Here is a 12,630-nt window from a genome sequence, read left to right as displayed (position 1 = left end):
TTAAGCAGTAGGAAAAGCCTCTGAAGAAAGATACAATGAAGATTTTACCTCATATCCCAATCACATGAACTCTCAAACTCAGAATGGCACTTAAAAGTCAAATGTTTCTTAGTGTACAAAGACCTTTCAGTTTTTCAGCATTCTTTCAGGAAGTGCAAGACAGACATGTTGGAGCACACAGATATATCCACCAGGACAATAGTATTAAGTATCCAGTTCTTCAAATTGGCAGTATAATCAAAGGACAGAGATCACAATTTAACAGGCCAGTATTTTATTGCTCTCTAGAAATTTTCATATCATACATACTTCTGATAGGCTTTTCCAGCTACCTGACACATTCATGAATTTTTGAAGTCTGTTCAAGTTTAAGAATCTCCTACTTTTTCTCAGTTGAGATGTGTTTGATAATACAGTCCTAGGATTATCACCTCAATATTTTGTATTTTCCCCTCTCTTTTGACATTCAAGTCCTCATATAGTTTAAAGTACATTTTTATACACAAAAAAAGCTCCAGAATCTCTAGTATTCCTACAGGGCACAAATGATGTTCCTAAAAACCATTCATTCAAGTTAGAGTATTTCATAAATGGTGGCACTACGTAATGGGACTTGTGAACCAACACCATATGAGCATACATTAATCAGCAGACAGCACACTGAATACATGAGGCAATCTTCATTAGTAACAGATGGTAAGTTTCAGCAGTTGCTATTTTATAGGTTGCAAAGGATAAGGACAGTATAACAAAAATGTTCAAACAGCGGCTGTTACTTTGTAAGAAAATACCATGGGGTGCAAATCTGCACGCATCCTTTTTAAAAATCTCAATTTACATATAGTCTAGTCATCAAATTTAATCTTTTTCCCTTGGAATGCTGTAATTTGAGACATTTGTTCCCGGCGCCTCTTGCTTGCTTCCCATGATGGATGAAGAGGCTGCTCCAAACATGCTGTCTTATTGTCACATTTAACACCTGCAGCTTTTGCAAATGGTTGCTTCTTGAGCTGTGGTTCCTTTTTAAGAAGAGCTGTCCAAGAAGTACAGAATAAAACATTAACCACATCATGAACCGTCATAAAAATATGTTAAAACTACCTTGGGATTGCAGGTATTTTCAAGAATTTCTTAATGAGCCATGGGGATCAGATTCATCTGCATGTTCACAGCAAGATTTCCTCATCTTGCAGGCCAGTAAATTGTCACTTGGTAGACTGCAGATAGTTAAGATTTATTATTACTGACCACATTGGAAATTTGTGTAGACAAATATTCAGCACAGTCTCAACATTTTTCTTCAGAATAAACCAATGAGATATTACACAATGTAACAAAATAAGACTGAAATGATACCCTTGATCCAATGAATTCCAAAATCGAACCATATACTACAAATAGAATAAAATATTGAAGGAGATATTGAAGGAATTACTCATATAATAAACAACTTGTTAAATATCATAATCTGACACCTTTACCTGTGCACAGGTAACACTAACCGCTCAACATGAAGTCAGATGGAAAAGCACTTTCTTGTATAAACCCTACTTCTAAGTATTTCTAATATGCAAAAATAGGAAATAGCAATCAACATCCACAGATTAAAATGAAAGCTCAACAATTTGACCATTTTAAAAACCAATGTTAAAATATGTGCCACAAAACTGAAATGAAACAAAAAAAAAGGCTGTCATGATTAGGCTGCAGAGGCAACAAAATCTGAAAATGTTTTTCCTTTTATAACTTTACCAGGTTAAGTAATACATACCTGTTCTTCCATTTTTGAGAGGGTGGTTTTTAGTATTTCTAAAAATAAAAAGAGAATTTAGGATTTTTCAGGAAGCTTGTAATATGACAAACACCTGTGAACAGAGAATTGTCATGACCAAAACATCTGTGCAATGACTTTTCAAGCATAATGTGCAAAACCCTTACACTTTATTTCCTCTTTGTTAAAAAAGAAATAAAAATAGAAGTATCCAGTAGTGATTTAATTTGGATGCAGGTCTAGGTAGGAATCCTATGCATACATCAGTGCTAAGTGAATATGAAAAATACATAAGTGTGAAGAAAGCACAAGAAGACTGCAGTATAGTTTATGTGAAAATGTTCTAAGCTGTAATTGGCTGAAATTCTCCTTGTGCTGAAATTCTCCTTGTTTGGTAAAGGGCTACTAAAAATCACAACAATTTCCATTACTGGGAAGGAGGGAGGAAATGGAGAACATAACAAAAAGAAATGGTTTACCTTCTTCTGTTTTGAGATTTCTGATTAGAGGTAGACAAAGAACTGCAGAACACTGATTCCAGATTGCTTGCTTTTGCACATGGCTTTCCTTTTTCCATGATTAAATCTTGCACTGCCCCACTGTTCTTTTCTTTCTTCACTATGTTTTTCTGAAGTCTATCCTTTCCTTTTGCTGAAGAATGATCAGTAACTGCTGCTATCTTTTTCTTTCTTTTTACTTTGCCAATGAAGAAATCATCATTGCTGTCATTGTCAGAATCTGATGACTGGTTATAAAACCTCTCTTCAGTACTATCATCAAAGTAGTCCTCTTGATTAGGATGTTCCTGGTCACTATCATCATTAATTATTTCTTTTATTGCATTTAATTTGTTCATGCTCATATTTTCTTTCCTTTTTTGATAGCCAAGTTTCTTCCCTGTTTTATTCTGAGTCACTGCTTGCATTTCTACTGCCTGAAATGAAGATTCTTCTAGAATATATGCTTTTTCAATTTCCACAGTTTTCTGCTCAGATTCACTGTCACAATGATCTTCAGCCACCCTGTCAGTTTCTATTTTCCTACTCATTTTTGTTTTGCGTTCACATCCTTTCTGTTTCTGACCTAGTTTATGAGCTTGGTCATCCAAATTGCTATTGAAATGTTGCACTGATTTAGGCTGTTCTGACTTAGCTTTATTCAAAGGAGTGGCTTTTGCTGGGTTCTTTCTTTCATCCTTAAAAGCTTTTACAGCAGCTGTACAAGGGACAGAAGAAAAACATTTTGTTGCAGCTACACATGAGTTTCCATAAGTTATTTTAATATATTAAAACATTTTCCTAAGTTAAATATGTTGTACTGAGCAAGCGTATTTTGAATGTCCTTATCAATCATTTACTCAACACATGGGGCAATAAGTACCTTAGAGTACAGCATCAACAAAAGTTAGGAAAATAAATTATTACCAACTGAATACACTGTTAAACTTGGGTTTAACTGTGAACTTCTCTTCCAGAATATAATTTTCAGCTGATAATCATGCTCATTTAGGGCACTACTTTGTGTGTAAAAACTGCAAAAACCCAGTAAATTGCTCAGATATAATTAAATGGGTATTTGACATGCTCTGTTATTAACAAAGTAACTTTCTGACATTATTACTAGGACTTAACCCTTTTTAACATCAATTTTAGTCCAAAACTTTGAGTTTAAAGAGAACAGGAGATAACCTAAAGAACAAGGAAAGATCCCCTAAGGATTCTGGGAAGTTTCCAGGGAAGTTTAAGGGAGTAATTTGCAAAACCTTTTAGCTGCCTTTGGAAACCTAGTTGTAATGCTCCTTTTACCTTTGTATCAGCACGTTACTATGCTCATTGCTAGTTCAGTCCTATACAATTTAGAGATACTCCATTATATCAATTTGATTTTTTAGAGTTCCATTTATGAGCCCTGTTTGCCCTACACCCTATACATTAAATGTCATATTGCATACTGTCACATATAAGCCCATTTCAACCAATACAAATGACTACAAGCTTGTGATACTTGGTTCACTGCAGCTAGTTAAGGTAACTACAGGCACCTTTTTTTTTTTTTACTTTTCTTTTTAAACTAGTTGTTGGTGTCAGGAATATACAGGAACAAGGTAACACAACAGTAAGCTACTGAAGTCATAAACGAGTTAATAAAATATTTCATACCTTTAAGTTCAATGAATCTGGGTTTCAAGAGGGGGTGTGTTGCCAGTCTTGCAATGGCTCGCTCAGCTGCAGTACAATTTGGCTACACAAAATAAATTCGAAGATGTGAAGTCAATAGAACAGTGAATACCTATACAGGTCTGTATCAGTTACGCTACAATGCATACTAATACGATTCTGGACTACGAATTGGACAAGAGAAAAAACTTATGACACTATAATATTTGAATATTTCTTATTTTTTCCTGTACTACTATCATTCTAAATGAGAAAAAATCTGACTGCCCAAACATTGACAGAAATGTGACAGACATGCAAATCAGCTATTTTTCAGGTACTGAATAGGGATAACATGATTTTTATTTTAAAGGCATACCAGACACATCTCTTAGAGCTAACATGCTGATTTTTACCTTCACTATTTCTTACCCCTGCAAAGCAAATTAATGAAGCCCCTGAATAAAAACCATCATATTGGTAGAAGGCATTCTGCATGAAGAAATACAGCAGCTTGCAAGAGGTGCAATATGGATGCCATAAAAGTAGGTAAAATGACAGAGCAGGTATTGAAGGAATATACATTAAAAGTGGTTGGGAGGCAAGGTCTAACCTGATCTTAAAGACAAACCACCTTGAATTTGATGTGGTAGAATACTGGAACTCTGTAGACTGATTTGAAGAACAAATATGATCTTCATGCTTTAATTAGAAGAAAAAGGAGAAAGGTAGGAATTGCTTCCATTTCTGACTTCCTTTTTTATATATTAGAAGTCACAGGTATGACACATTGTAAAAGCTATCTTATTTACAGGTTCTTGTTATCAATTCACTTGAAGAACAAAATGAGAGGTATCTAAGACTTTCCAAAGGCAGTTTTGTCTTCTTTTCTTTTGAAGGTAGGGAAAGAAGGTGTAACAGGCTTGTAAAACACAAATTTAGCAGGAAGATTTCTTAAAGCCTGCACTGGAATTCTTTGCAAGAGAAAGACACACCTTCCTCCATTCCTCCTAGTGGTACTGTAATGGATATATGTTTAAATTGTTGCTACCCGTGATTTGAGCTATATGCTACAGGAAGTACTACAGCAGAAGCCACCCAAACCAACAGATGATGAACCTCGTAAAGAACTGGGAAGGTGTCCTGTGACGAGCTGGTTTTGGTACCCAACAACTCAACAGGACACACTGCCTATCCTGTCCTAAGCGACTACCGTGATGCAGCCAAAGTCACAGGTATGTATATTGTAGGGAATAAGGGGTGGAGATTGTACTGGCTCTGCCCTGGGATGGAGTTAACTTTCTCCATAGCCGCCAAGATGGTGCTGTGCTTTGGATTTGTGACTAAAACATTTTAAAGTTGGTAACACACCAATGTTTTAGTTATTGCTGAGCAGTGCTTGCACAGCATCGAGGCCTTCTCTGTTTCTCACTCTGCCCTCCCAACAAGCAGGCAGGGTGTAGGCAAGAGGTTGGAAAGTGAACGCTCCTGGGACAACTGATCCAAATTGACCAAAAGGATATTCCATTCCATATCAAGTTGTGCTCAGCAATAAAATCTCAAGGAGAGGAAAAGGAAGGGGGAGGGATGTTTGTGGTTATGGCATTTGTCTTCCCAAGTAACCGTTATGTGAAATGAAGCCCTGCTTTCCAGGATGTGGCTGAACATCTGCCCGCCGATGCAAAGTAGAGAATAAATTCCTTATTCTCCTTTGCTTGCACACACAACTTTGCTTCACTTATTAAGCTGTCTTTATCTCAAGCCATGAGTTCTTCTCACTTTTGCTCTTCTAATGCTATCCCTATCCTGCAGGGGTGGGGTGTAAGCTGCTGCTGGGTGCTTAGTTGCTGGCTGGGCTCAAAACCACGACACAAACACTACCTAATACATCAGCAATGCATGTTTAAAGTATCTGATTTGCTTGACATGAGTGCTCAGTGGGGAATCTTACTTGTTTGTATGTACATTTTCTTCCAGCAGAAGAAATGCCACTTAGTATAAACAGTTATGTATTCATTGCATAAAGACAGATGGATACTTCATGCCAACTAACAGAGCAGAAGATGACACTACAGCTACAGCAGAGACAGTACTTCTAAATGCAGAAACATTTAATTGGTTTGCAAAACATAGATCTTGTTCCTCAACCAATGCAAAGCAAATCCCATTTGTATTTCTTTTGCAATAGTTCTAGAGCATACAATACATACTCTAGGTACGTCCACTCATATTTCATGTTTGAAGTGCAGAACATACAGGAACTCTAGTACCTTCCTTTCTCCTCAAGTCTCTGCTATTACATCGTTATTTCTTCAGATCAAGAAAAACTGGAAAAATATTTTCTCTGTAGACTGTCTACAGAACTATGAACACTGGCCAGAGGAGATGGGTCAAAAGATGGGTCCATTTCCAAGGGCCACAGACTGGCTTACTTTCAGGCTAGCCTAGCTCTGAGAAATTGAAATCTGAATTTTGATCCCCATGTGACAGTGCTGCATGCTGCCACCAGATTCCTGGGACAGCAAGCTCACATTTCTGAAGATCAAACGCTATTTTCTTTGGAGATTTTTCTATAGCTGGAAAATCTATTTCTGAACTTAATTAATACACTTTTTCCCTCAGCTACTTCCTGTGGGTTTTGAAAGAATATACCATGAAGTTCAGAAAGCAGCAGCAACTTCTGTGCAACATCTGGTGTTCTTTAATTCAAGTATTTATAGAATGGGTTTAAGCATATACATGCCAATCCATATGGAATAACTACATTTTTTCCTTATAGCAAAATACTTCACAAACACTACTCACACTGATAGACAGTAGCCAACAAACATACAATATGACATTCACATTCTTTAAAATTTCCCATTTTTCCATTTTTTTGGCACGTCCAATGCTCAATTTATTTTTCCTCAAGTATTTTCCAGTATATAAAACCTTGGCAGAAAATAAAACTTAACAGAAAAAGGTCAACTGTATTTACAGCATGAACACCCTTTCCCCCTCCTCCTGCCCCCAGCACATTTAATTATGCAGATACTGGAACTGTACATCTTTATTCTCACATGTTCCTGCTAATTCTTGTATTGTTTTGGATTATTCATTTTTTCAGTCAGGCATATCCTAGTACTTTCCATAGGAACACTCCTCCTCATTCAGTGTGCAACTGAGGTGCTGCAAAGTGAAAAAAGCAACTGAGCAGTGTATAATCACACTTCTCAGTGAGCAACTGTAAGCTACATACAGAACCGCCTCAAAGTCAGTCTCCTCAAACTTTTTGTCTTTGTAAGCGATGCATTATTTCTGTATATAGTATTAAAGACGTCTGTCTATCATCACTGACATGACTCATTAAACTCCATGTGGACATTTAACTGAATTAACTGCACTGATCTCTATATTTTCAAATATCTTAAAACTAATAGAAACCCAAACTGCATAAACAAGCATTCTTAATCCTGAATGTTAGCTGTGCACGCAGATGCAAAAACCTCAAAACATAACTTGTCAGTTATTGCATATTAAAGCAGCAGTTGTATAACTTACACATGTGCAAACACATACACATGCCCCACATCAGGGAGACAAACTTTGTACAATGTGGCAATGATTGGGAAGAGAATGGACATTACAAGCTTGCTAAGATAAAAACAGATTCATAACCCAAGTTTTGAGATGTGCTGGAACAGGGGTCAGCAGAAGTATGGAATGGCTCTGAGAGGTGGCAGCACTGGGTAAAAAAAAAAAGTCAAGCAGAAGTTGTGTGGGTAGTACCTGCTTCATACAATGCAGGTTATAAAGTGAGAATGAGAAACTGCGTGTCTCAGGGCCTGGGGCAGATGGGATTGCAGGAGTTGAAAGGGATACCTTGTTAGCATGATTGACACAGTAGAGTTTCAGGAAGAATTAAAGTGCAGAAAGCTGGGATTAACTCGGGAATATGAAATGGAGACTTCTGACCATTGCTTCATTCTGATTCCTTTTCCTGCTCAAATCTACGTTTGTTTGTACCCTCTCTGCTATAATTATAATCAACAATAGGAAAGAAAAAGGTCATACTTCTATTCTTCAATTGACTTTTGCACAAAAGGGGATTGCCTTGTTTCTGGTGAGACCTGTAACAAGACAGCTACTAGAAGAGTATACTACTACAAAGAATACTATTAGAATTTCAACTGGGTCAAAGGACAGTGCTACCAAACTTGTAATGCTTGGTGGCCCTGCATCTGTTATTTTAGATCATCTCTCAGTTATTTAAAATAATGACATTCACATGGAAACAGTCAGAAACCCCACTGACAAGTGTGCAGTACATGGCAAAAGCTATAACACAAAAAGTAACCTTGAAGCCATGTCATGCTCAAGTTTCTAAACTAACTGGAAGTGCAGTTTAATGTTGAGGGTAGCGACAGCCTGATTTTAAGCAAAAAAAAATAATGGCAGAGATAATGCTATCCAGGGTAAGCACTAAAAAAAAAAATAAAAAAATCCCTAGTTCTGGGCCAAAACAAGATGTCATTGCAATACCCTTTGTAGCAGCTTAGGAGAAGAGCTGTTTCTCTACTAAAAAAACCCCAGAAAACCTGTTAATCCACACGTTCCTCCCAGAGCTCTAACTAGTTACAGCTGTCCTTCATAATACCAGATGTGGTTAATGTGGAGTCACAGGGTGGCTGAAGGTGCCAGATCATGGCTGCCACCCAAGTCCATCCCATGACCTCATACTGCTTTGGAATGAGACCCTTGAGAAAAGTTACTTTCTGACTGTGAAACGCTGATAGTTCTCCCTCTTCCTTTATGTCTGTAAGACATACAGTAAGTGACTTGTGGCCATCAGACACGGGGAAGATTTTGGTACGAGAGGCAATTAGTTATGGGTATCGCTTGTGGCAGCATTGTTGCGTCTCAGCTCCCGACAGCAAGAGATTGGTTGTTGACCCTGGCTGGATACCAGATGCCCACCAAAACTGCTCTATCACTCCCCCTACTCAGAGGACAGAGTCACCTTATGTTGTCTCTGCTGCTCCTTCCTCCTCAAGGGGAAGACTCCTCAACACTCCTCCCCTGCTCCACTGTGGGGTCCTTCCCACAGGATACAGTCCTCCATGAACTTCTTCAACATCAGCCCTTCTGATGGGCTGCAGTTCTTCACAAACTGCTCCAGTGTTGGTCCCTTCCACAGGCTGCAGTTCTTCAGGCACAGACTGCTGCAGCGTGGGTCCCCTTCAGGGTCACAAGTCCTGCAGAAAACCTGCTCCAGTGTTGGCTCCTCTCTCCATGGGTCCATAGGTTGTGCCAGGAGTCCGCTCCAGCACAGGCTTCCCACAGGGTCACAGCCTCCTTCCGGCATCCACCTGCTCCGGCATGGGGTCCTCCACGAGCTGCGGGGGAATCTCTGCTCCAGCGCCTGGAGCACCTCCTCCCACCCCTTCTTCACTGACCTGGGGGTCTGCAGGGTTCTTTCTCTCACATATTCTACCTCCTCTCCTCTGGCTGCTGTTGCCATGCAGTTCCCCACCTCCCTTCTTAAATCTGTTATCCCAGAGGTACTACCACCGTCACTGATGGGCTCAGCCTTGGCCATCAGCAGGTCTGTCTTGGAGGAGGCTGGCTTTGGCTTTATCAGACAGACAGATGGACGGACGAGCTTCTAAGTTCTGTTGTGTCGTGTCTGTCCGCCCCCCCCCCCCCCCCCAAACCTTGCCACATAAACCCAATATACTCACCTTGATACTAGGAGGATGGATCAATTAGGGAATGCAGTAAACAGGGCTCTGTTGGATTTGGAAAGAGTTTAAAAGAGAGTGGTTCTCCCAAATACAGAAATAACAGAGAGCAATCCCGTAGTATTCAAAGGATAGAAACAGCACTAAATGCTTCAGACCCTGCACAGGAAATGGATAGCCAAAACCTGTCAGATTTATAATCAACTCTTACACAGTTTTTACTCAATGTTTCCTAATTTTCCATGTAACATCAAAATGATGGTACAGGTGTTAGGAAGAAGTAGTTATACAAGCTTAATAGCAAGACAGGTGAGAAGTTCTTATGGCAATTACTTCTGTATGGATCTCAGGAAATCATGCAAGTTTCAACAGATTTATTTTTTTTTATATATTGGACTATATGCAATTTTTAAAATAGACTGATGAAAAATTTCCAATTGAAGCTAAAATGTACGTCCTAACAGATCTAAAGCCTTTGCAAAATAACTCAGCAGGGTAATGTCTTGTAATAGAACAATAGAAGAAAAACTGAACAATTTCTTACAAAACAACATGATACACAAGTAAACCTGAAGTGCTCCTTGGCTTCTTGTTTATTACTCTCTTCAGTGTTTGCCACAGTTTACATTGTTTTACAGTGTTTTCTGTTATCATAGTAATTCAACCATGAAAGTATTTTTATATATACTTTATTTGTCTTGCAAACATTACGGAAGTTGAAGACCCATGGCAACATGGGGTATTCTCGACAATCTTTTCGCTCATCTGCAGAACTGCACACAATAGAAGGTAAAGGTCTGGAGAATCTAGCCAACCTTGCACTGACGGCAGTAGCACTGGCAGTCAACTTGTCACTTACTTCTGCAGACTCTTGAATCCATCATCAGGGAGAAGCAGGAGATTCTTCTAAATACTATCAAGGTGCCTACATTGCCCTAACTTCACTTGCATGTCTGGACCAAAGCTGTTCTTTTGCCCACAATTTGTTTCTTAGATTTACCTTCACTTGTACATCCAGTTTGGCTTGTCTTTTATCGAAAAAGAGCATGAAGTATAAATTTGTTTCTATCATTGGCTCATCTTCTTTTAAACCAAGAATTTCATAACAGGCATTAAATTCAAACAAAAATAGATTTCTTCCTGTTCTTTGCTGCATGCATGATAAAAAATACCCGCTATCCAAGCACCTGAAAAAGTTTAAAGGACTTTTAAGCAGCCTAGCACTTTACAAGTGTTAGAAGACCATATTTAATTGGAGTATAAAAAAGTAAAGAGTTTCTCTGATTAATCTGTCACAACTAATTTAGCCAACCATACAACTGTCAGATAAATGCTTCTTTTTCAGACTGGGAAATGGTCAAAGAGAAATGGGAGTGTTTCATCCCAAGCTACCACAGTGATCTACACCAGAGCTTGGCATAAACCCTAATCCTGCCAAAGTACAAATGATGTACTTAATCTTCTATTAATTCTTTCCTTCTTCTCTTCATGCATAAAATAATTCCTATGATTGTTTCAATAAAGAAAAGTCAGAGCAAAAAAATCCTGAATAAAACAGGCATGGATTCCTAATTATCTCCTCATGGAGAAGAGGTCAACTCTAGGTGTAAACTCAAACAGCAAGACTGTTGGAAAACTCAAATGCTGTTAAGTCGTCTTCACTTCTTCCAGGGGTAGTAAGAATATCTGTCTATAACCCTCTCAGTTTAGCATTCCCACACAAACAATGCAGACATTTTTTAAGGAAAAAATGTGAACTTCTTAAGGTTATGAAAGAGGACATAAAGCAAGCACCGTGCCAACTCCCCCACACAGTTGTGGTGGTCCAACTCATTGTGACTACCAACGCTGAAACCTCTGCTGGCCTTTGACAAAACATAGAAGCATGCTGAACATTACTTTAAGCTATGGACAAATGTGTCTATGAAGTGGACAAACTCCCAGTGGAAAGCAGTTGTGAAGAGAGTACTCCCCATATTAGATTCTAAAAAAAATATCAAGAAATATCTGTAATGTAAAAATATTACCTAATTTGAATTGTACATCCAGTACAGTTAACGAGTATAAAATATGTACAGTTCTGACTTACAGCAATGTAAAGTCAAATACATATAACAGTATAAAGCCTACATGTTTTTGGTTTTTATATATAGCTTTGTATAAAATATACGCATTTCATATATTTTGACATTTGAACAGTTGCGGCACTATATCACTATGTAAAATATATGCACCCTGTCAAAGTGAACAAAAAAATTTGGCACACAGCACAGTAAAATAGATGCCACTAAAAAAGGAAAACACCACCACTCTCCCCACCCCCTTTCAGGCAAAAGACAATCATATTGAGAAAGTAAACTGGAAAGCAAAATATGATGAAACGGAAACCCTGAAGCAAAAAATGTACTTCAGGGGTATAGAAACAAAATGCATCTCGGATAACATGCAGTAGCTGTGAATAATACAAAGAGAAAGGTCTTTGCCACAAAATTCACATAGACTTCTTCAGAGAACATACTTGGAGGAAAGGTCATATATAAATTAGTTTAACAACCACTATATATCAGATCTGAAACCACCACTGACTTTTGCAGAAAAGTGAAGTTGACAGATCATTTGCTCATAACTGTCCATCTAGAATGAGGGTCTGGAGACTCAAAATAGGCAGTGGTTTATTAACTCTGAACAGGGAGTTAAGCTGACCAATCTCAAAATGAAATTTGAAACAAGCACTATTTGGGAAAACAAAATTTTTTAAAAATTATTACTTATACTTATTTGCTATGGAAAAGACAGCAGAAACTCAAAGTAGACCAATAACACTCAGGCAGTGCTGCAAGCCGAGCAGGAAACAGAATTGTCTGAGTTCACTACGACCTGAATGCATCTGAGCTCCCAAGATCCAGCTGTGCATCATGGGCATGTCCAAAGACTGAGTGGAAGCAGATGACAACAAATAAATTAGCAAGATACAAGGATA

The 12,630-nt window shown here is 38.3% G+C and overlaps 1 protein-coding gene across 6 annotated transcripts in view; it reads right to left on the bottom strand.

Annotated features, from left to right (window-relative positions):
• Positions 1 to 257: 257 nt before the first annotated feature.
• The window catches only part of SRFBP1 (serum response factor binding protein 1), a 76,281-nt gene continuing 63,908 nt past the window's right edge, over positions 258 to 12,630 (bottom strand). For 3 of the 6 annotated variants that reach the window (XM_049794985.1, XM_049794984.1, XM_049794986.1), the window contains 4 exons: positions 3,931 to 4,012; positions 2,251 to 2,986; positions 1,772 to 1,809; positions 258 to 1,033 (listed from right to left, as the gene is read on the bottom strand). In XM_049794985.1, coding sequence (XP_049650942.1) covers positions 846 to 1,033; positions 1,772 to 1,809; positions 2,251 to 2,986; positions 3,931 to 4,012 — 1,044 coding nt within the window. In that variant the 3' untranslated portion in view covers positions 258 to 845. Of the gene's footprint in view, positions 1,034 to 1,077; positions 1,218 to 1,771; positions 1,866 to 2,250; positions 2,987 to 3,930; positions 4,013 to 7,587; positions 8,924 to 12,630 lie in introns of those variants that run through there. The other 3 variants (XM_049794987.1, XM_049794989.1, XM_049794990.1) reach the window with 3 other exon arrangements.

The sequence above is a fragment of the Accipiter gentilis genome, chromosome Z, assembly GCF_929443795.1.
Source record: "Accipiter gentilis chromosome Z, bAccGen1.1, whole genome shotgun sequence".
NCBI lineage: Eukaryota > Metazoa > Chordata > Aves > Accipitriformes > Accipitridae > Astur > Astur gentilis.
The sequence above is the reverse complement of the archived record's forward strand: the minus strand, read 5'-3'. Positions and strand labels throughout refer to the sequence as shown.